Source organism: Amblyomma americanum, chromosome 11 (assembly GCF_052857255.1).
Source record: "Amblyomma americanum isolate KBUSLIRL-KWMA chromosome 11, ASM5285725v1, whole genome shotgun sequence".
In the NCBI taxonomy this organism is placed as follows: domain Eukaryota; kingdom Metazoa; phylum Arthropoda; class Arachnida; order Ixodida; family Ixodidae; genus Amblyomma; species Amblyomma americanum.
The window spans coordinates 15,524,899-15,549,289 of NC_135507.1; the positions used below are offsets into that span (position 1 = coordinate 15,524,899).

Sequence of the window (24,391 nt, forward strand, 5' to 3'; positions counted from 1 at the left end):
ACTCAGTGCTTACGGTATGGGAATGAAACGCAACTATTTTCTTCAGCGGATGTCCTAAATTTCTCCGGACGATGCTAAATGTTGGCGAGTTTCGCGGGAATTTAAATTTGCATGCTCTTAATTTCAGTGTGCCCAGTCAATCCATTATCAGAGGTGCCTTGTCCTTTATTAACCACTGCTGTTTTTTATTTTTTTCCTTCCCAACTTCGACTGTTTCAGCTGAAACCCTTGACAAACTCATACGGAAGCACATTCCCAAGGCAGAGCTTGCGACAGACATGGGAGCTGACTTGTCGTACAGGCTTCCGGCGAGCCCAGAGACGTATCCCTGCTTTGTGTCCCTGTGCAAAGACCTCGACGACAATCTCGCAGAACTTGGCATCACCAGTTACGGTATCTCGGATACCACACTGGAGGAGGTAGGACATTGTTCTACAGCGAAACAGGCTTTTGTCGCCTCAATATCATTCTTTTCTTTTTCCTTTTTATTTTTCGCAAAATATGTGTTTGTTTAGGTCGTGCAAGCCAGGAAGGTATGGTGAGAAAAGAAGCGTGAGGATTAGCGTAGTGCAAAGAAGATGTGCTCACAAAGCATAAATGGGCATGTGCCAAGTGCGGTGGTTTCACTTTTTCATTTTTTTTTTTTCATGCTGATCTCTATGTTGGGTTAGAGGCGGTCAGCATTGCATTTGTGTGTAGGAATGCTTATGCTCTTGCTGTGACTAGCTTTGGCAGGTTGCTGTGACTAGGATAAAGAGAGGGCTTATATGCTAATTCTGTGAATCTTGTTTTTGTAATTAGCCAAAACTATGAGTTGTGGACTGTCTCACGACACTACTGTTCCACTTTTGTTTCATGTAACGAGGTACGAAAAATATGCATCTGCTGTTTTGCTCATTGTGCAGTACGACTAGTTTTGCCAGACTGCACTGAACCCCACATCTACTTTTGTGACCTCTATCAAATGCTACGTGCAGCTTGTGCGAAATTCGTGCTGCAAGCTTTCTACAAGTGTCTAAGCTTGGGCTAGTTGGTGGATCGTACTGGAAAACTTGCATTACATAAGAACATGACTAGGATAGGGGCACAATTACCATAGCTCTTACATGGTAGAGATGGCTGGTATACTTGTTTGCTTTAAATATAGGAAGACATGGTACCGCCGCTAAAAGACAAGGCTGAAGATGAGCATTATATTTAGAGTAACCAAGTAGCCCAGCTTTCTGCCCCCATGTCATAGCGCTGTGGTAATTGTGTTCTTGTCCTCGTCCTGTCTTTTTGCACCATCAAGTTTTCCACTATGCTTTTACGTTTGTGCAGGAGTACACAATGTACGAGGTAAAAATCACTGACGACTTATGTTTTTGCATATAACCTATGCATGCAAGAGTATTGTGCAGTTGCACATTGTTCGTAATGTTTGTGCCACTTAAAATTTTGTTTTCTCTAATGAAGGTTTTCCTGCGAGTTACTCAAGGCAAGAGTATTGCCAGGAACCGGCTGAATGGTGAAGGTAAGGCTTTAGAGGCCTATTCACTATAGTAGTATTTTCACGTTTTCAGCTTTCAACTGCTGCTCTTTAACTCAGCAGGTATAGAAGAATGTTATAATAGTGTGTAGAAGAAAGAGTAACATTTTGCAAGTGGTTTGGCTCAGAGTTAAGCTTAAATGTTGGTTATGCTTGGTAAGCTTGATATGAAAGGCCCACAAAACAATTCACTAAAATATCATGATTTGCAGGTAGGCTTTGCTCACTAAAAAAAATCCTTGGTAAACCTACCCTTATCAAATGATATTTGCACTAAAGTTCTCATACTGGAGCTTTTCTATGTAGTAAGGTTGTAAAGATTAAACACACAAGAGATTTATTTGATCTAGTGATAAGTGTCACAGTTCTACAGTTCTTCACAGTAAGGTGTGATATTGCAACATATAAATCTCAGAATCAGAAGTGTTGTTTTGCCTTTATTACAATGTTTTTCTGTTGTTTTTTTCTTTCATTCACATGTTTTTGCAACCATTTGATTTTCATCGTGGCATCTTGAAGTTAATTTCTTTTGCAAGTTTTTGAGAGAATTCACACTTTAACAGAATAAATTGAACATGTAGCCTGTTTGTGTTTTGTACTTGTTCTATTCACCATTTAGTTTGGCAGTGACAGTGCTCTCTCTGCTTGAAAGGCTGTTTTTTTATTCTTTGCTTTTTTTGCAACAGACGATAAAATGAAGAGCTCAACATGTGGTTTGATTCTTGAGTATTTCTGCCACTATCTGATCATCTTAACTAGAGCGAAACTTTGATGGCCTCCTATGACTATGACACCCTTCCGTAGGCGATCTGTCCATCCTGAGCCCTGAATCTGTGGATGGACTGCCAAAGACGAGGCTCCAAAAGACCTTGGATGCATTGCGAATTTGGTGCTTATCCCTGAGGACGTCTACAAAGACAGTCAGACCAGATCCGGAAGATGCCGGTATGTACCATGAACTTTCTTTTTTTATGCGTTTGTGTGTGTATGGTGCAGTAAAGACAGCTAAAAAATTTTTATACAGATACCAGGGTGAGCTACCGTTTTCTCATGCTCACTGTTGCATTGGAGATGGCGACAAGCATTAACGATTTTTTTTCGCCTTGACTGCCAACTTTCTTTTTGCTGTCAGACTTCACACAGAGCTGGCATTTGGTCATGGGTTTTGGCTGGTGCCATGTCTGGTGAAGTCACCTGTGCAGTCCACCCAAAATAAATTAGACTACGCTGCTTTGTGTGAGCACAAATAAGTGTTGATGCATGTGCTCTGCATATTAGAATAAACTGTAGCAATACTTTTTACTGAAAAGGTGAAACATCTGCCACAAATTAAAAAGTGGGGAAGTTAGCAAGCCCTGGCACCAGCAGAGAGAGCTTTATTCATCATGCTGTGAAATTCATCTTTGTCTCGTGCTACCATAGACAACAGATGGTGCTGATGGTTAGTTTTAGACGGAGCAGGTAAGCATTATGGACGAGTGTAGCATTACATGAAATCCACCGCTAAATGTCGCATCTGTGTGAACTTCTAAGCCAATGATTTTGGTATGACAGGCATTGTACCAGTCTCTTAGAGCAATGCAGCGGCAGATGAAATGGCCAATTTGGTGAACATTTTTTATTTCTCGATTTATTTTTCCCGCAATCCTCTGGTCTTTATCTGTCTCATGATGAAAAATTATAGCAAAATATGTAGTACAATTTGAAAAAATGGCATTTTTTAAATGTGTGGTCGTCGAAATTATTGAGTGAATTACGCGCTTCCGATAGTCCCGACTTTCTTGAATTGCACGGGTTTCGAATTATGGAACACTGTCATCTTAGTATCATCATCAAGAGAAGAAATAGGGACGACAGAGCTTCCATTGGTTGCGTGTCTCTGAGTAAGAGCAAAAAGCATACGAGGCAATAAACGAGTCAGACAAGCAATTAAACTGCATAGTTGATTTTTTTGGCTTTCATTTTTTCCGCGCTTGCTCTCTCTAATCTCTTTGGCATTTCATAATGGACAGCAGAAGAATTCTGTTTTCTGCATATGAATCCTGAGATGCTGAGGAGTGCAATAAAGCTCTCGGCTTTTAAATGTACATGTGCAGTAGACTTTTAAAGTTACTTTTGTAAGAAACGTTCTCATGTAAATGTGGATACTGGAGTTTAACTTTGATTTCCATAAGTGCTGGGCATCTAGAAAAGAGAACAAGTCTAGCTTTATTGTGCAGAATGAGGCTGCGAGAACATGCTGACATAAAGAACTCAATTTCATGCTTTCTCCTTAATTATCTAATGGCCCAGGGACGACTTTATGAGGGCATTAATTGTAATTACTCCACAACTCTACTAGCTAGCTTATAATAAAATGCAGTTATGAAATCAGCATAAAAAATCACATGTATGTGCCCAGTGATAGCTGCGATAGCTGTAGTAGTGATAGCCTCATTATAACTGCAGAAAAACTGCAGCTAGTTGGTATATCATTGCACATGGTGCATCACAATATGGACGAAAGACGTGCGGTCTTTTTTTCATCTTTTGTTTGTAATGCACTGTACCACCTGCACGCATTGCAAAACTCACAGCTATCATTTAAACACAAACTGGCTGCTTTTTTACTGATAACATGCACTTCGTGCCGTTTCATTACTTCTTTGGATATGGCGATATGGATGTGGCCTATCACCTTAATGCAGAAGCCATCACTTGACATAGAGGTGGCGTAACTGCACTCTGCTTGCGTGGAAACCATTGTTAACTGGTGCTACTGAACACGTCTCATGAGATAGGTCTGCAGATGTGAAGCTGTTAACACTTCGCCTTTGTTCGATCCCCGCCGTGGCGGTCGAATTTCGATGGAGGCGAAATTGTAGAGGCCCGTGTACTGTGCGATGTCAGTGCACGTGAAAAAACCCCAGGTGGTCAAAATTTCCGGAGCCCTTCACTACGGCGTCTCTCATAGCCTGAGTCGCTTTAGGACGTTAAACCCCATAAACCAAACCAAACTTCGCCTCGAGTTGCGACTGATAAGAAGCAAGTAGTCATCATTACAATCAGGCAGTCACGTCGATTACTTGCTTTGTTGGCAAAAAGGTTAGTCAATTTAGTGTTCCTCGTAGTGTGAAAATTGCTCTCATTTGCTGTTGTCGCCATGTGTAGTCACTCACATTACTTCCCCTAGGAGCAGCATTGACATCAGAAGCATCGCATTGCACATTTCCTACAGGCTGCTTCAACACACGCCCAGGATGTCGGGATACGTGATGTAGTGCCAGTGTGTCGTGTTTATTTTGCTAAACGGTCTGCTTGCTGCAGTAGTTGTTTGGCTTTGCTGTGTGCGTGCTCACAAGAAAGTCTCCCGGAAACAAAGTTTTTGGCTGTTTGGCTTGAGAAAGCCAATGTGAAAGACATTTTCTTTTTCATGTTGCATTGATGCATAACGTGCCGTTGAACAGATAGAGAAGGCCTAGGGACTGTTTGCAGTGGCATGATAAATCTTGCAGTGTGTTTTGTGCTGTTTTTAGCAGTAGACGTCCTGTTGCTTCTTTTTGTTTTGGAGCTTTTTTGTACTTTTTTTGTTGTTGCCTGGAAGGTGGCATGTTGTGGTGGTTAGATCGATCAGGTGGCCTCACTTGAGCATGTTTTAGCTTGTGAAGTGGCCATAACCAGTGCAGAAAACATTAAAAAAAAATTACAAACTTGCTGATAGCAGATTTCAAACCACTAGTACTTTTTGGGGCTAGGTACAATATTACCAGGTACGCTTTGCTCTTGTAAGTCAGCTTTTACTTAGGAAACCTCTTTTCCTGCTCACTAAGTATTTTTCACATTTTAACGCATTTTATTGTTTTTTTCACTGCAGTAGTTGCATGGGGGAGATTCTGTTGGTTAAAGAGCACTGCAGTTGTCATAATGAATATCATTACTGGTCTTCCTAAATGTAGTGGCCAAATGACGTAACTGAGTGTCATGTCCAAATCTCATAACTGACAACTCTGAGAATTTATGTGGTTTTCTACATGTTATCGTTTGTCCAGGTGCAGAAGACATATTTATATGGCTGAGAAATTTGAATTGAAAATTTTCCTTCCACTTGATCAAAACTTGTTAAGTCTAAACCGAGACAGACCGATTGGTGCTACTGTTTTGAAGAGACTGGCGGCGTAGCATGGCCTATGGGATCCATGTCCAAAATTCGGCGTCGATGCATGCAGTTCACGTGCAAAATCTGCCAATGATGGCAATACATGTATATTATTTTTTGGTCGTTTCTAGCTCATAAAAGCCCCGTTTTTGGTGAGAGTGGTCTCTTTGTTGTTAGAATGCTGTAGTGTAATGATGCTGAGCAGCTTCAGTTTGTCCGCTGTGTCCCGTTAAGGAGGAATGCGGCTTTCGGAGGTGAATTTTTTTATTTTTTAGCATCGAGCAATGAAATGTGGCATTGCTTATTCGACAGTCCACTAAATGCTTAAACATAAAATTTCATCGTAGTATCTCTAGTTTTTTCGACATTGTAAATATTTATATGCTTCATCGCTATACCTAACTTGCAGAAAGCCTGGCGTGACACCAATACACATTAGGAGTCTGCAGTCATTTTTAAGTTCTAGCCAAAGGAATGGTCGATGTAGTGACATTCTCCACATATATTTAGCAGTCTGATATTTTTCTATGCAGAATGTTATATCCACGGTTCTTTAATGCTCCCATTATCGTTATGTCAAATTAGTGATGGAATAAAAAAGTAACAAATTCAAAAATCTAGAAACATTGCTCTGTAAAGAACTTATCAAGGAACACAATGCAACCAAACAGCATGAAAATCCTTGAAGCCATTGTGCTCCGCTTTCTGCAAGCAGGGCACTCAGGTCAAAAAACACTTTTAAGAAAACTGGTATTTTCACTGAGATTTCAGCCAGCTTTTTGCTACCTACATTCACAAAATAAATTTTTAAAGTCACTTCTGCACTCTTTTTGGGTGAAGTTGTTTGGGATATAATTAGAAAAACCTATAGATATGATATCCGGTGTTTTCTAAAATTCGATTTTTTTTTTTTTCGAGATTTTCGTGGCTTGAAAGCAGTGGCCCCCTCCCTTTAGCCTGCTCAAGTGAGGCCCCTCTGTAATGGGTGTTGGCGGGGTTTGTTGCTGTCGCTTACTGTTGCCATATTGCTTGCCATGCGCTTGTTCCATGCGTCGCTGGTGCCCACCTCACAGCCGCAAGGCAGCACCTGGCAGCGGATATGTCTAGTGAGTCTGGCGTTTTTGTTACTTTCCTGTATTATGTACCATTTCATTTTGTTTTTGCTGTCCCGTGTCCTGATCAGCATTTGCATGTCCGTGGTTTGCACGGGTACAGCACCTGGTTTCGCACTCCGCATGTTTGTGTGAGTCTTGTGTGAACTCGAAGAGCGTGAGCCCGTCGCCCTTTGAAGTTCGTTTCCATTTCAGTAAGAAATGAGGGACCCGAGACAAAAAGTGAACATTAATTCACTTGACGGCGCTCGGGCCCCATTACATGGCAAAACAGCGAGGTGTCGGTAATAACATTTGGTGCACTTACAATTTAGGCAGTACATTACAGCACATTTGCAGACATTGTAGCTCTTACTACGCATAATTCAGTCTTTTTTGTTTTTAAAGGTAAAGCACGATATGAATGATAAACATTATCAGCAAATAACAGCCATTGTACATAGCAACAAACCCACAAAAATCCAAAAGACACAGGAGGAACACACTGCAGGAAACCTGAAAAATTACATTTGCGAGAGAAAGAATGAATGTATTGTTTTCTTATTAGCATTTTCAATATTAACTTTATTTTGGCGAAAATAGTTTATCAGAGTGGGCAGAGCATGTGCAAGCATTTGCTGGCCAAATGTCATTCGTACGAAAGGTACCGTCCAGTTACGAGCAGAACGCAAAGGATATGTTTGTGTAAGTGTCGTTAAATTGGCGATCGAAAGCATTGTACTCTCAGATGTAGTCAGGCACCCTCAGATGAAGGTGCCATAGCCCTGCATAAGAGGTTCCTTAGATTATAGCAGAATGTGGTATAGAGAGACATTTTTAGAAGTTGGATTTGCCACCAGCCACCCCAAATAAATCCAGGACACACCACCTTATTTACCCAGCATCAAACAATTACAATGTGTTGAAAAAAAGAACAGCAGCAAAATTATTTTTCTCACAGCCTATGCTTGGAGCTGAAAATGAAGACGTGGTGTATGCTGTAATATGGCAACACTGTAATGCAGTTCTAATTGTCGTGCTGCAGGCCTACTGTAGGCGGCAGTTATTATTTCCTTGCAACTTATATGTTACACTAGCTTTTGACGCTAGGTGTAAGATTCAGTAGCAGCAACGAGCACAGCCAGTAGTCATCCAATCAGTCCAGCTGCACCAGATATATATATTCTAGCTTACTTAGCAGTTGCAGTTACAATTCAAGAAAGTGCTGAGAGCACTGTGGCAAGTGAATGATTTGAAATCGCAAGCACGGCTCTTCCTAAGAAAGACACATGATAATGTTGATTTCGCGTGCAAGGTATGAGATATTGTAAGGCATGTGGCAATATTATTTGGAGTAGGCCAGGTTACTAAGCAAGGCTAGGCAAAGCTAATTTAGGGCAAAGGCAGTGCAAAGCAAAACAAGGCTAGGCTAGGCTAACTCAGGTTACAGTGCAGTCTGCTGAAGTTACAGGACGGCAAAGGCAAGGTTAGGTTAGGTCAGTTTAGGTTAGATGAGACTTGTTCATGTTACAGCGCAGTTTTGCAGTGGCTCAGGAACATTATTCTGCCTAACCTAGTTTAAAACCAGAGTAGGCTAGGCAAGGCAAGGCAAGGTAAGGTTAAGCAGGGTTATACTAGGCTAGATTAAATGGGGCTAGTTCAGGTTACTGTGCGATGTCACAGTGGCTTGTATGCATTATTTTACCTGTGCTAAACTGTTTTGCTAATTACATAGGAATACCTGCAACTTATTCCACTCAGTTTGATCACCGTAACTCTCTCATGGAAGGAAGCACGGAAACTCAAAACAAAAGGAATGTCTTGTTGTCTGTCTGTTCTTCCCCAATTATAGTTTCTGCAAGCACCTCAGCTGACCTGGGGCATGTAAGCACAAATCTGCACGAGTTTGCCACTGTTCTCAGCAGCACTTACATATATACATGTGGTTCTGCTCGATCTCTGCCCACCCCACCTTTACCAGGAGGTACAGATGGTGACAGTGACCTTCCCGCGCCACCCATTGTCAAGAAAGTGGCCGTGGGTCCCCTGCTTCATCGCCGGCAGCTGGCAGCCATGTACCGGCGGCGCTTCATGCGGAATACACGCAACTACAAGGGACTCTTCTGCGAGGTGAGCGATTTCAAGTGCAGTGCAATTCAGGGATGTTATGTGTGCACCAGCCAATTTAGAGAATTATTGACCTGTCCACTCACTCTTAATCACTTGCTTGTTTGTGTGTTTTACATTGCTTCACTTATTCGTTTATTTCTCTCGTCTCTCATTCAGCAAAGCAATCAAATGAACTAGTCAAGCCAGTCATGTGACCAGCCAATTTATCTGCCATTTATTCAGTGAAGACCACTCAGTCAGTGAGTTGCCTTTTAACACAACTGTAGGTTGGTTTGTTACCACATTATTTATTCCTATAACATGTTAGTCGCAGTAGTAAGTACACTTATCTACACACCTATCTGGAGCACTTGAAAGGTGCACTGAGGAGTGGACTTGCATCACTGACAAGTGGCCTACGGCTTGAAACCTGACCTTATTTTGCATGTACACCCCCTGTCGAAGGTATACGGCCCAAGGGGTTTGCTTGTGAGGCCTGCTGTATGCCTCATTATGCATCCTCAGCGACCGTAATCTCTCGAAAGAGGAATCGCTTCGCATCCTCAATCCTCCCAAGCTTTGGACTGCTGGATATGCTAGCGAGCTCTGCTAAACAGCTTAGAAGCAAACCCCTTGGGCTGTATACTTTTGACGGGGGCTGTACGTTCCCATGGATTGTGTTTAGCTCCTCGTACCTTTAAAAGCTACTTCAAGCCTGCCAGGTAGTGGCGACTGTCATAAATGCACAACAGAGTATGCTGTTCGAACACTCTAGACAAAGTATATCCGGATAACAGTACATACGTGAACAATAATAAATAATGCTGAGAAAACTTGGCAAAAATGTGAACGATATGAGCAAATTACGCAACATAGCATGGACGTTGAAGAGCTGTGCTCTTTTTAAAAAACACTGAGGACAAATATAATTTGGCCTTTATTGATAGATTGCCACATTCTAATGAAAAAGAGGCTGTGTTCATTAAAAACAAAGCTTTTTAAAAGTGATAAAAGGTCGAGAAATGAAATACAGGTGCCACTGTGCCTCTGGCCGCTTTCGCAAGCAAACTGTGGCAATGCCAAAACAGTTTTTCGAGCCAGATCTCAGAAGCTAGGCTACACTGCTATTCACATCCAAACGATGTTCATGCATTCATTTTTGGTATTGACATCACAAGTTTGAATCCAGAGGTGGGAAAAAAAATGTATTCCAAGTTTGAATCCAGTTTTCTCAGTAAATATTTTGCTCTCCTAAACAAACGTCTACAGATCCAAAGCAACGCAGTGAATAGTGCTGGCATTGGCGTTGTATCCAGTATTTGCATATTGTTTCTTCTTTTACTGCGTCCCTTATCTTTCCGGGTTTGTACGATATTTTTCTATGGACGCAAAAGATGTCCTATAAAGAAGAATATTACGTAGTCAGGTTGCACTTCAGAGCATGTTCCTTTTTATTCAGGCAGCCAATAGCATTCATAACTTGGCCACTTCTACTGGTTAATTACTGAAGGAGATGAAACTGGGCAAGGCTGTACTATTTACTAAGAATGACAATTTGGTGTTGTTGGCTTTAGTGTTCCTTTAACTCTTTAATGTCCAAATTGCAAAGAAATCAAAGCAAAAAAAATCATTACCATTACATTACGCTAGATAATGTGGCTGCATTCAAAAATCGATACCAGAATTTTGTTAGCACTGGCATAAATTGAAAACGCCCCACGTCACCAGTCAGCAACAATTTGTTCTGCAGCTAGCCTGAGTTGTGTGGAAGACCATATTGAAGGCTACGAACCAACTGGAAGGCCCAGAGACAGGAAACATTTTTTTTCCAACAAATGTCTTCCTATCTTCCCCGCAACATTTACCAGAAATTGAGAGACGAAGAATTGTTGGACACTGGCTGGAAATGGCACATTAGCGGCCCCTATGTCTTCACACAGCTTGCTTACAGTGACGCCAAACATTTTTACGGTAAAAGCACTAGGTGCTTAGAACCTATTGATACCAAACTTTTTAGCAAGCTCTGTGAAGTAATGAGTACGTGGTGTGCAAACAGTATGCTGCGAATTCACGACACTGGGCAGTAAGCGGTTAAGAGTGTGTACACAATACGGAAAATTAGTGAAGATTTCTCCAGGTAACGAATTTTTGTTTACTTATGCTGTTTCTTATAGTTTCTCATTTTAGTATGTTTAACTTGTAATATTAAAGCATGGCGAATCCCTTGCACTTTGCATTGCTGTGATATGACTTCCACATGGTGACACCTTATTTTCTCTGTCCATGTCTCGTTGCCCTTTCAGATAATCCTGCCCGCCCTGTATGTGCTGCTGGCTCTGTTGTTCACCTTACTGGTTCCACCGATGTCTGAAGAACCGCCTCTGGAGCTGACACCATGGGTGTATGGCCCACCAAACTACATTTTTTATGGGTGAGACAACAGGTGTCTTGATATGCTGGGCTTTATGCATGCCACTTTTGTGGTATAGCCAACTTAGTTGGCAGTGAGTTTTCATGCACTTGATCACGCATTCTCGCACAGCTGAAGTTATTGGCCTTTCTGAGCTTGAAAGACAAGTTGTAATGTGAAAGTTCTCAAAGCTTTTCTTCATGAAGTGATGCTTTTCACATCTGTTTGTTCTGACTTTTAAAATCTGTGAAGCAAGCACGATAAGTTTGTGAATGAGCAGTGCATGTCATACGATATTGAGGGTTCAAGCAAACTTAATATTGTCTTCATATTGGGGGCGTACCTCAATGACTGAACTTATTCCGTGAGCCTCTTGTTTCAGCTCTGAAGACACATCTAGCCCATTGGCCCAGAAGTACACGGATGGCCTCCTCTCTCGAACAGGCTTGGGAGCCCGCTGCATCAAGGGGGAACCTCTCAGGTGGGGCCCTTTTAAAGGCTCTAACTACTTATGCATTTCTCAATATAAACACATCAACATATCTTCTGCGCGATTGGAAACAAAGGACTTTGCAGGGAGATGACAAGTAGACAGGTCACACTCAGTAAGTTAGTGAGGTACTGAGAGCCTGTGCACCGCTTTATTATTCGAACGATGCTGAGAAGACCGCACAGCTAGTGCACTTATCTTGTACACCATCTTCAAGGTTGACTGCACTTTTATGAAAAAATGCCAATTTTTAAAAATCTTAGCAAATTTTAGACTCATGGTGGTTACCACATCCGAAGTGTATTCTTGGAAGCAAATGGCCTTCATGGATAAAATCAATTCTTTATAAAGGTATGTTTTGTTTTATTTTTCTCGCATACTTTCTTTGACAGTGGTCTGCGGTGTGAAGAAATGGTGAACGGGAGTGTCGTGGTGCCCGGCGCCCCCTATGGCTATCAGTCCTCCAAGGGTGGCGGCACTTGCAGTTGCACCAGTGGGGCCCAGCAGTGCACCCGTGATGCGGGTGGACCCACACCGCCGGCTGTTCGTATCGCCACTACTGATGTGCTGCTCAATGTGACAGGCCGTGACGTCCCAGACTGGCTTGTCAAGACATGGAATCCATATCACAAAACAAGGTGCATAATCACTTGGCTATTACAGGCATTCACCAGTATTGCTAGCGGTTTCATGTACGTTTGTTTGGTCCTTGTAGCCGCCGGAAACTTGCTTAATTAATTTTGATAGGCTTGACACATTGAGCTAGAAGTTAAGCTAAGGAAAGGTCCACACAGGTCAAAAAAAGATAAATCATGTCATTAATTCTCCTTTGAAATCCAACTTTACTTGGTGTCTATAACCAGTGAATCCACTGGAGGTTGCTGATTGCATGCATTTGTCGAGCAACTCTGCTTGTTAGTGTATCTGTCATGTACACAAGCCTCAAGTGTCAGAAACTTAAAGTGTCACTTCTTGTCATTCACTTTCAGCCTTTTATAAAAAAGAAAGTCTATCTGTGTAACAGTCGACACCAACAAAGAAGAGTTATGAGACTTAATTGTTAGAGCTTTATATTTGAGCACTGCAGCCAGCAAAAATGCTGTTGTCATGATTCTTATTTTTATTGCACTCACGTTACTGAGCCTTGCTTGATTCATGTGCACTGTGAGATGACGGCCACTCAATGCAGGAGCGTTTATGTTTTTAATACCACAAACACGTTGCCGTCTAGATTTGGTGGCGTCCAGTTTGGAGTTAAGGATCACCTCACCTCAGTCAACCTTACCGCTATCGAGGAAGCTATCTCAAAAATGGATGTCCCTGGTGGCCTGAACCTCTCAGCAGCAGTCGTTGCCTTACGTCGTGGTGTGGACAGCTCCCGAGTGCAGGACAATGTCAAGGTTTGTTGATTTTGCTTAACATGGTCTTTGTGCTGAACTTCAAGCAAAATTTGTACACTGAGTGGCTGTTCGCTGATGCAGAGAACCAGGGAGGGGGAGAGAAGGGGTGGAGTTGGGGGGGGTTTAAAGTGTTGATTTTGTGTGGTGTTTAGATTTACTGGCTTACATCGTTGAACATTGTTCTTATTGGTATGATTGTCATAAACTAGTGAAAGCTCTTTCATAAAATACCTGTGCATGTCACAAGTGCAGCTGCAGAACAGTTTTGTATCATGCCAAATTTGTGACTGCAACATAGGGGTCAAGAGCTTTTAAGGCTATGAATTCACTGTGGCAGGATGTTTACTATGAGGATCTCTTATATTAGCAAGAAGCAATTATTTCATTGGAAGCTGTGAAAAGCTTGCTTTGACCAAAAGTTTATGTGCTGATGATAGGGAAGATATTATTGTCATCATGGCGGACCACTTGATGTGTTGAAAGGAGTCATTGAGCTCATTCAGAGTTAGCTGTCAGAGGCTCAAGCATCTGTACACTTATTGCTAAACTAAGGACCTTGTAAGCACCAGGGTACAAGCTGTCCCACTCTAAGATTTCATATCTATTATTTTTACTTTTGATATTTGTTTTTACTTTTTAAAATCTCCCGCCTCTTCTCTGCACAGAGCTAGCTTCTCTTCCTGCGAGTAGCTTGTTGGTGATTGTTACATGCTTTCAAAAATCTCTGCTTAAATTCATTAAGCACCACCTTAAACTGTAGCTGTCTTTGATAGAACACTTGTGGTATATATGGGTGTATGGCATATGGGTGCATTTATCACCAAAACTGGGAATGAAACTTGTTTGCAGAATTCTTCAGAACCCAGTTTGAGAGCCCCTGAAATACTGTATTCTTGCAGAACTAAAATGTGTGAGTAGCATACTGACTCTGCATGGATCGCAACAGGTTTGGTACAACAACAAGGGCTGGGTCTCATCCGTGGCATACATGAACGCCATCAACAACGTGCTTTTACGGGCACACCTACCATCTGAAGCTGATGCCAGCCTCTACGGCATGTCAGTCATCAACCATCCTATGAACTTCACTAAAGCACAGCTCCAGGACGAACTTCTGTGAGTCATTGTGTGTTGTTCAATTCCTCTGAGAGGGTTGGTTGGCAATACTACTATTATTACAGTCGACTCCCATTAGGACAATTTTAACAAAGGACAGTGTGTTCCCAATAGGATTCAATGTAAAAAAAATAAATCAGCTCAAGACGAACTTTCGCAGCGATTCTGAACCCCGGCATCCCCACGCAACGGCCGTCACGAGCGTCTGTCCAGCTTTGTCAAGCAAAAGAAAAACTTAAAACAGTTCCATGGAAGAAAGCGTGCACCAAAAATATAGCTTCCATGCCATTTTGCACTGCTGTGCGGGGAAGCTGCCTTGCGGGGATGCACTTTCTTTCGGGAAGCTTTGTTGTCAATGCGGAAGTGGCAGGGCATCTTTGCTCCTGCCTGCATGCGGCGGAGAGATGCCAAATCTCAGTATTGTGCACGTGTCAATGTGCCACATATTGCATGCTCACATATTTTTTTTCGGGGCACTTCTAATAAAACTAACAAATTTTCTGGTCCCTTCAAGTCCGTCTTAAACACAGTCTACTGTATACGATGTTGGTTTTTTGTTGTATCTTTGGATGCCATTGCTACCTGTAGCCACATGACTGGTCCATTGAAGATAATACAGCTACTGACAAATTCATTGTTGTAACTATTATATGATGCTCATTGCTTTATGCTTGAAGTCTGCATTGGAGAAAAAATTTCTTTTTGTCCTGTGTGGACTGATTTTTGACACTGAGAGCAACATTCATGCCTGCTAGATGTTATGGAAGCACGGTGCTTGTGGCTCCTACTACTCCTTGATTGCATAACACTGCATAGTTTGTAGCTGGTTATTTTACAATATTTTTGGCAGACGATTTTGTAGTGAGAGCTACACTATGCTACCCAGTCGAGCATTTTGCCGTGAGCCTGGGAGGCCGATAGTGCACGTGCGCGAAACCAGAGAGGAGCAGCAGGTGCGCGGTGCATGACATCAGAGTTTGCCCCCGCTGCCGCGCGAGGAGCCGCGCCGGCCCGACTGTACCCGCCGGCGCTGTGCGTGAGTGCGCATGCACGGAAACCGAAGAAGGCCAGCAGGTGCGAGGCGCATGACGACAGAGCTCGGCTGCCGCCGCAGCCGCGTATGGGGTCGTGTGGATAAACAGCGTATATGTGGCTGTGTGCATGAAAGCTGAGGTGATATGACTCAGTGTATCACAATCGCTTCGTATGGACCTAGCGATCCTTGCATTCATACTACACAGTGGGGAACTACTATTTACCTTGTGTATCTGAGAGAAACCAACCAGTCTAAATACTGTGTAGGCAACATTGAGAGAACTGCGTGTTACTTTACCGATCATCGGGCAGTCTTTATCTCTGTCAAAACAATTGAATATATAAACAGTGTGTTTCACCGAATACTTCTTCAATGTTTAACATTATAGTTACAACAACAAGCTCGACAACATGCGCAACCAGTGGGAGAACTGCAGCTCTCGCTACGTATATCCTGGCATAGCTGAGCTCAGCCACTGCCAATTTTTTTTTTTTTAGTATGGTTGGCACTGAAAACTATCAAGTAAAGTAATTCTGCAACAGCAGTCTGCAGACCTTTTGGGGCCTCCTGAGGCAAAATTCTTGGGTTCACTGAAAGGCCCGTTCTTTGTTGAAGCTCGTTACGTGTCATAGCTGGTGAGCAAAAGGTAGTGATACCATGTTTTTTGCTTGGTTTATTCAAATAAACTAATTATGTTGTGTCCATTCAGAGACCTGTATATTTCAGGAGCAAGTGATTAGAATTTCGGTGTTCAGTGTTGGATGTGTAGTTGAAATCAAGTGGCACAATATTCTTTGCTTTGCTCTTTTGTGCATGTGTCCATGAAACAAGCCCATCATCTTCACTAGAGCTGTGTAGCTTCCTGACAGATTTATAGCTCATAACCATTCAGCATGTACAGACCCCATTGTTCTTTCCTGTTTGATCTTCTGTTGCCTCATTCGGAGAAATGTGTGCATCTCCTCATGACACACAGGAAGCGTGGTGGCCTGAGCCTGCTGCACGCCACCTGCGTCATCTTCGCCATGTCCTTTGTGCCGGCCAGCTTCGTCATGTTCCTCATTGAGGACCGCACCTCAGGCTCCCAGCACCTGCAGTTTGTGAGCGGCCTCAAGCCTTTTCTCTACTGGATTGGCAACTACACCTGGGACTTGGTGGGCTTTCACTCTCTCTAGCTTACACTTTCTCCCTGTTAAAATCCTGTAATTTCTGGACAGCTTTAAGAAACAAGCTGGAAACTTTCTTTTGTTACTCGATTCCAAGTGCGGTTGTTCCTGAAATGTGGCTTAGCAAACTATTGTTAATTTGGGTTCACTTGGATTTTGGATTTAATAGGGTTTAACGTCCCAAAGCGACTCGGGCTGAGGGACACCGTAGGGGAGGGCCTCGGGAATTCCCGCCACATAGGGTTCTTTAACGTGCACTAACATTGCAAAGTACACGGGTCTCTAGCATTTCACTTCCATCGAAATTCGACTGCTCTGCCGGTATCGAACCCACATCTTTTGGGTCAGCAGCCAAGCACCATAACCACTGAGCCACCATGGTGGCCATTGAGTTCACTTGATTCGAACATCTGCTTTATTCAAACTGACTCTTTTATCCCATCAGCATGAGGTGGTCCTATTAATTTGAACAAATCTTTGGTCTTCTTTGAACTCTAATTATCTAGAGATTACTTCTGAGCATTCATACTGAACTCGGTTAAAAAATAATTTACGTACCCGTAGTTTTCAGGCATCTTTCAATCTGATGCTTTCCAGTGCAACTATGTCGTGCCAGCAGTGCTGTGCATCTTCGTCTTCATGGCATTCAAAGAGGAAGCGTTCGTCTCCCATGACAACATTGGTGGGCTGGTTCTGCTCCTGTTGCTGTATGGGTGAGCAAGCATTTCATTTTTCAGTATGAAGTGAGATAGTGTCTGTTTCAGGATGTGCAAGCTGTTCACCAAGTGTACCGTTATAATTGCAATAATCATGTGCATCTTTATTAATTTGTCTTTCATTTTATTTTTCTCAGGAGACTTGGAGTTTCCAGGTCTTTCTGAACGAGCACGCAGCTTGAAGAAATTTTGCATCACTTCATATTTCTCACAAACTTTGAAGTTGCAGAAAAATTTGTCCTGGCCCAGGACTCGTACCTGGAACCACGATGAATTTTATTCTTCATATGCAAAGTTTCTGACAAAGCCGAATAGCTTTCCCTTATAGCAGCACCCAAGACTCAGATGGATGCTAATGATTGATTACTTTTTTGATCGAAACTGCTTCACCTTAGGAGAGATTCTCCTAAATTCATGGAACCAACAGTCACACTAGATCTTTGCACAATGTTGCGACTTATGCATGCAGAAATTTATATTGCTCACTTTAACACACTTTTTTCTCTTTCTTGTCATGCTGACTATTATATTGCAGGTGGTCAAGCATTCCGCTGATGTACCCATCATCGTTCATCTTCAGCGTGCCGAGCTCCGCATTTGTCACACTTGCCTGCTGCAACCTTTTTGTGGGCATTGTGAGCACGGTTTCAACGTACGTTCTGGAGCTCTTTGATGACAAGGTAATGTTTGATTGTTCTTGAAGTAGAAACAGCAGAAGCATTGTAAGAGACGTCGTGACCAAGGTCTCTTGAGGTTCTTGAACAACTTGCTCATCACTTACAATGGCAATGTTTTACTATTGTCATCTACCACGTTGTACTACTTCCAGGAGCTCCAATCAATAGCCCGCATTCTGCGTAAGGCCTTCTTGGTGCTTCCACAATACTGTCTAGGAAGAGGCCTGATGGACATGTTCTCCAACCATCTCACAGCTGAAGCTCTGGCACGTTTTGGTAAGCTTTCCACTTTTGATGTGTCCTACTGTTGAACATTAGTACTTTGTTTCTTGTTTTCTTGCCAGTAGTGTTTGTTTAGTAGCCAGTTGTCTTCCTGGACAAGACAAAAAAGAACAATGGTTGTGTCTCTGTATGTGTTCTGATGCTTTGAGCCATTAGATGGCATTTTCTATATTATGAGTAAAGTTTCTAGGCAGACTTTTCAAAAATACTGCCAACTTTGGCGTCCTGTGCACTGCCCTGCCCACTTTTAAATTGGGGATTTTTCTTGTGATAATTTTATCAGGCCACAGCTAAGAAAAATTTGCGCCCAAACTTGACAATGTTGGACGTAGATAATTGTGAGGAAGTTTTTGATGGTTTTTATTGTCAGAAATCGATTTTAAGAATGCAGAACTGACACTTAAATAACTAACTTGCTGCTTTGGTAGACTGCGAGCAGTGGCCATATTGGTTGGGCAGAAAAATAGCATCTTGTCATCGTTTTCTTTTGTTTGTTTTTTTCTTCAGCGCATTAGTTTCAGTGACATGATCGGTTATGAATTTTAAGTTACTGCTCAGTGAACAGCAGCATTGCTTTGAGACGTTCATTACAAGAGTAGCATTCGATGCACTGTATTCCAGGCTTGAAGACCTTCAAGCATCCGCTAGAATGGGACTTCCTGGGCCTCAACCTTGTCAGCCTTGCTATCCAGGGCATTGTGTATTTTGCCTTCACACTTCTCCTTCAGTACCATTTTTTCGTGCGGAAAAGGTTTGTGCACACTAGCCTGGGTTCCTCCTTTTTTTTTTTTGAACGTGTCTTCTGACAGCAAACTATAAACGAAAAAAAAAATTTTAATTGCATTGCGCAGTTATTCACATTCTTCAGATTGCTTGCACTAGAGATACATTTGCTTGCTGCATAGTATACCTGTGAATATGCCGCTTACTGTAAATTGTGATGCTTCTTTATTCTTCTTTATTAAATCAGTATTTTTGGGGGGTTGCTGGTTGCATAAAAAAACATTTGTTTAAAAACTCGCCTGCTTGCTTATATAGATCTTCTGTTCTCAGTGACTAGGAGTAAGATTTCAAGTGTCGGTTTCTCGAATTACCCGACTCGTATAGTATGTATTTCTTTTAATATTTAAGATTTGCATGCACTTCTTGTCACAGTGGACAACATCACATGCCAGATACATACCATCAACAGCACTGGTTGCTCTTAATTTAAAAAGCTGCAGATTAATTCATTGTTGCATTGTACCTTTTCATTTCTGTACTTCAGAGCACAACACAGTACAGCAACTCTTCTCTTGATTACCGCATTTTGTTTTCTAACCTTTCTGCTAGGCAACGGCCAATTTCATTTGACTCAAGAGAGCTCTCCGACCAAGATGTGGTACAGGAGAGGGAGCGTGTGCTCTCTGGCCAGGCAAATGATTCCATACTCAGAGTGGTGGACCTCACCAAGGTAAACTGTCTTCCTTTAAAACATTGGCTGTCTGTTTTTGATCTGCTATTTATGTGCAAGCATAGCCAAATAGAAACAGAGCACAGATCCGAGACATATATGTGCAAACTCTATACTTTGCAGAATTTGTACAATATGTGCAGTGTCCACGCATGATCATATTTTGGTCTGATATTTGAGCTTGGGCATTGTTTACAAGGAAGTGTGTCAAATAATTCACATCAGTGCACCGCATACCACCAACATTTAGTTCCTTCTGTACAAGTGGTGTCATGCTGCCTTAAATGTACTAAGCCACCAGTCCGTTTCGGTGTGAGTGTTTGTGTTTGACAAAGACTGTCACAAAAGCGCGAGTGCTCTGTCGTTCTTGTGAAGGGCACCAAAATATGCATGAATTGCAGAGCGATTGTTACTGTTTGTGTTTTTTATGGCAGCTCAAGATTCATAGCTTGCTTGCACAAGAAATCTTTATTTGATTTTGTTGCACCTTGCTCGCAAGCTGTTGTTTCTGACCTGTATTGAACTCCATTTCTTGGGTTTTTCACTTCACAAATTTTTCACCCAGGTGTACCGAGCTGGCCAACATCCTGCTGTGAATCATCTCTGTGTTGGTGTCAGGGCGGGTGAATGCTTTGGGCTGCTTGGGGTGAATGGGGCCGGAAAGACCACTACGTTCAAGATGCTCACTGGGAACACAGAGGTGACCGAAGGGAACGCCTACATCTCGGGCTACAGGTCAGTCGGTCAGGATTATAAGAACTGCCCATGCAATAGTTGATCTCTAGCCTAGCCCCCAAATGTTGCAGCTTGCAACATTGAATGGGCATAGCGGATTTATTATGTGACTTGCTGAAACTGCTGCCTTGTTCACGGTCAGACCTCAAGTAGTAGTGGCACTCGGTGCTGCTATATTTACAGTATTGCATCTTACAGTGTTACTTGGCAGGTCTGTGACAATAAATAAATAAATAAATATGTATATATCACTACAGCATCATCATGTATATGCATATATATGCCGCTATCAGCATCAAAAAGTCTGCTGTTCACACCGTGTGGTGCTGTTCATAATTTGTAGTTGAAAATTTGTTCAAATCATACCTAGATTTCGCTTCTTCAATACACTTAATATTTACAGGGCTAATGCTGTCAGTTTGTACAAATTAGTAGATAAAATAAGGCAAGCTTGAATTAACGAAATTTAATTTTATAATACAGTGTTTTGTAATACTAGTAGTTACAACACATAATGAGCAGGTTGTTGTTGGAAAAAGTATCTGTGCAAGTCTGTGTTGCAACATGCCACTGCTGTTGTCAACAGTGAGAGTATCAAGGCAATGTGAATGTCTTGATACTGTATGTGAGGTGCACATACATATATCTGTTTAATATTGCATCAGTTTTTACGCCCTTTCATTTCCAGTATCCGTACCCAGATAGACTTGGCGCGGCAGAACGTCGGCTACTGCCCACAGTTTGATGCACTCGACCCTTTGCTCACTGGGTGGGAGCACTTGGAATTCTATGCTCGGCTTCGTGGAATACCTGAAAAGCATGTTCAGAAGGTTCGTAGCACTTCGCCTCGTTTCCTGTTTTTTGGCTTTATCAGGTAAAGTTCTGCATTGTCACTTAGTGCTATTCACCTCTCTAATCAGCCCTGAGACCGGATGATCACTTTTTACTATGTTTGTGTGAATAACTGAAATTTCAAAAATGAATTGAAGAATGTTTATTATTTGGTTCATATTTGAGTCGAGAAATTGATAGCTGAGAGTTTTCAAATATAAAGAAATTTCCAAATATTCAGCAGTGATCAGATACCGTGCTGACTTTTATAAATAAAATCATGGCAAAACCACAGTATCTTTAGAGATTATCTGGAGATCAGGAAAACAATACAAAGGCGTCTTACCTTTCGTCGTTGTTTATCGCATGGATCAGTCAGATTCGGACGGTGCTAGGCTTTGCTTACATTTGAGCCGGGACAGCATTTGAGTTTTTCCAGTAAGCTGAAACTGCGTGCTCATCATGGTCGATATGCTTTTTGTGCAACGGAGCGCCCTTACCCCTCACGTTTTCGGTAGTTTTTATTATTTCTTTCAGCAGCAGAAGCGGGGGGCAGAGAGTCGGGCCCATATAATTCCAGAGTTCGTTCTGTCCTGTGGAGCTTGAATTATAGTTTTGCTGTCCATTGTGTCATTTTTCTTTTAGTTGCCATGCAGTCATGTCAATGAATGGATTTCATTTGGTCAATTATTTTGCATGACCACATTGCATGTTGCATACTGCTATGTTGTCTAATCAAGCAGTATACATTTCTGTGCACTTGTTGTTTTGTTTTAAAGTGAAAGCTTTACAACTCCTTTTCATAGCTTGTTCAGCGTGCATGTTTCATATGGCCTTGAACCAGGAGCGGATGTGGTTGCAGTATTCCCGAATACATTCATCAAAATTTTGAGCAGCCGTTCGTTGTGAAGCATTCTTGGTGGTGTCATAGCATTTTTCTTTGTATATAGATTACATGTTTTAGTCAAGTTGAAGGCTAGCTTGCGACAGGGTGGGGTAAGCAGATTTGTAGGGTGGGGCAAGGTGGCAAAGGGCGCACTCCCCTCTTCGCTGTCCAGTCGCCCCTTCTAAGTGTGACTCATGAATCTGCCCCTGTCGCAAGGCCTCGTGAGAATTGACTTTTAGTGCGCTAGCACTTATAGTGGTCATTCCCCGCATTTAGCCATTGTGTGTTTCCCTTGTTGTGTGTTTGTTTGCCTGAAGCCGGTTTTGTGGCAGGCTGCTCACCTGCCCTATGAGTTGTGGGCAGGTTAGCATGGGCAGCCTGCCCACCATGTCAGGGGGCAGCTCAATTAATCGTGAGAGGCTGCTCGTGAAGAGCAACCTGGATCGCAGCCCAACCCAAGCAACCAAAGTCTCACCAATGGCAGCACCTGCCATAGAGGGGCAGGGGCGCATCGCTTCACCGCTGCACCAGGAGTGCTAGGCAAACTCCCACGGATCTATGAGTGTAGAGAATGACCAGTTCTGCATATATGTACATTAATTCATTATTGCTATCTGAACAACTGCAATCCGTGAACACTGGATCTGAACACCGGAACCGAAGTGAAAACCAAACTGCTAGCACGCCTGATTCGCATTTGGCTTAACTATGAAATCGGCCATCATTTCTTAAATTTTTACTGCATTAACAGTATAGTGCTCTTTCGACAAAAAAAAAAAAAAAGAAACTGGCCTGTGTGAAGCCTGTATCCCCCTGAAGCCCTTGAAAGTGGGTGCCCAGAGGTGCACCCATTAGTAAACATGCATCTCCTACCTTCCAGTATTTTGACATAAGGCTCTTTTACACCCTGATTCCACAGTGGGCAGGGCATGTGCTGAGAAGGCAAGATAACCACTGGTCCTAAGGGTAACGGAGTGGATTCCAAGAGAAGGCAAGCGTATCAGGGGGCGGCAGGAGGTTAGGTGGGCGGATGAGATTAAGAAGTTCCCAGGCATAGGGCGGGTGCAGCTGGCAAAGGACAGGGTTAATTGGAGAGACATGGAAGAGGCCTTTGCCCTGCAGTGGGTGTAGTCAAGCTGATCATGATGATGACCTCCTACCTACGAGCTTCCACCCATCCACCCACCTTCGCCCTTCCGAAGGCTTTGCCTACACAGCAGTGCAACGAAAGAGCGACAACAAAATCAAATATGCAATGGGAAACGCAACCCTGGTGAAAATTTTTTCCAGTCCAACTGGTTCACGGAAGAATTTCAGTTTGGTTCCAAATGGAACCAAATTGAAATTGTTCCATGTACCATTTGGACACTGGGAAATATTTTCACCAGGGAATCAGCATAAAAGCTAAATGTAATGCAACCAATGCTTCTAATACCCCCGTTGTCCCCTGTTTTGTTGCTGCGCTATGGATCATAACGCATACCCACTAGCCCGAACCATCACCTTGTTAAGCTTCTAACACAAGTTTTTTGCATCACATCGAATGATCACCTGTTCATTGTTTTAGCCTTATGCTGATACCTTAATTCATTTATGGCTCACAATGTTGTTTTTTTTAGATTTTTTTGCACTGCTATAAGCAGGTTGTTATGTTTTTGAGAGAGTACTTCAAGAAATTTCTTTTTCTGCCTTCAAAAAAAAAAAAAGAAAGGCCTTGCATCAGTTCTGTGTTGAAATTGAGGCTTGGTGGCAGAGGATGCATTTTTAGCAAAACTATTATAGTGCAAAAAGCAAGCAAGCAAACAAACAAACAAACAAATGTACTCATTTGTTTTGAGATCCAGCAAGAGATTTTCGAAAGGTTCGAGGAAATCATTGTGCCAGCAGTACTGTCGTGTGAAACATGATGTGCATCAACACCGAACGGAATTTCGTGTCAACCTTGCAGGTTGCCGACTGGGGCATCCGAAAGCTTGGTCTTCATCGTTATGCATACCGGTGTGCCGGAACTTATTCGGGTGGCAACAAGCGGAAGCTGAACACTGCCATTGCCTTGGTTGGCGATCCGCCTTTGGTGTTCCTGGTAAGACCCATTTATAGTCGCAGTATAATGGCCATGTATGCATTTTCCTTCAAGTTGTGGTTGGCAATAACTTATTAATTTGTCCGTTGATTTAGCAACTCAACCACTCAGCGATTCATTTTTTATTTTTTTTGTTCAGTGATTCACTCGCTTACACTTGCTTTAGCTATTCATTACAAGTATTTTTTTGAACTGCTCAGGCATCAAAGTGTCCTGCATTACTGATTACTATATGCATAAACTGTTC

The 24,391-nt window shown here is 42.4% G+C and overlaps 1 protein-coding gene across 4 annotated transcripts in view; it reads left to right on the plus strand.

Moving 5' to 3' along the window:
• LOC144110546 (phospholipid-transporting ATPase ABCA1-like) overlaps nt 1-24,391 on the plus strand; it is an 80,616-nt gene that overhangs the window by 45,416 nt on the left and 10,809 nt on the right. For 3 of the 4 annotated variants that reach the window (XM_077643556.1, XM_077643558.1, XM_077643557.1), the window contains exons 25-43: nt 220-419; nt 1,456-1,513; nt 2,333-2,473; nt 6,737-6,769; nt 8,736-8,884; nt 11,167-11,294; nt 11,656-11,754; nt 12,156-12,401; nt 12,995-13,163; nt 14,110-14,279; nt 16,292-16,469; nt 17,079-17,194; nt 17,733-17,877; nt 18,027-18,150; nt 18,778-18,907; nt 19,489-19,609; nt 20,175-20,344; nt 21,033-21,174; nt 24,010-24,144. In XM_077643556.1, coding sequence (XP_077499682.1) covers nt 220-419; nt 1,456-1,513; nt 2,333-2,473; nt 6,737-6,769; nt 8,736-8,884; nt 11,167-11,294; nt 11,656-11,754; nt 12,156-12,401; nt 12,995-13,163; nt 14,110-14,279; nt 16,292-16,469; nt 17,079-17,194; nt 17,733-17,877; nt 18,027-18,150; nt 18,778-18,907; nt 19,489-19,609; nt 20,175-20,344; nt 21,033-21,174; nt 24,010-24,144 — 2,654 coding nt within the window. The remainder of the gene's footprint in view (nt 1-219; nt 420-1,455; nt 1,514-2,332; nt 2,474-6,736; nt 6,770-8,735; nt 8,885-11,166; nt 11,295-11,655; nt 11,755-12,155; nt 12,402-12,994; nt 13,164-14,109; nt 14,280-16,291; nt 16,470-17,078; nt 17,195-17,732; nt 17,878-18,026; nt 18,151-18,777; nt 18,908-19,488; nt 19,610-20,174; nt 20,345-21,032; nt 21,175-24,009; nt 24,145-24,391) is intronic. The other variant, XM_077643559.1, reaches the window with a different exon arrangement.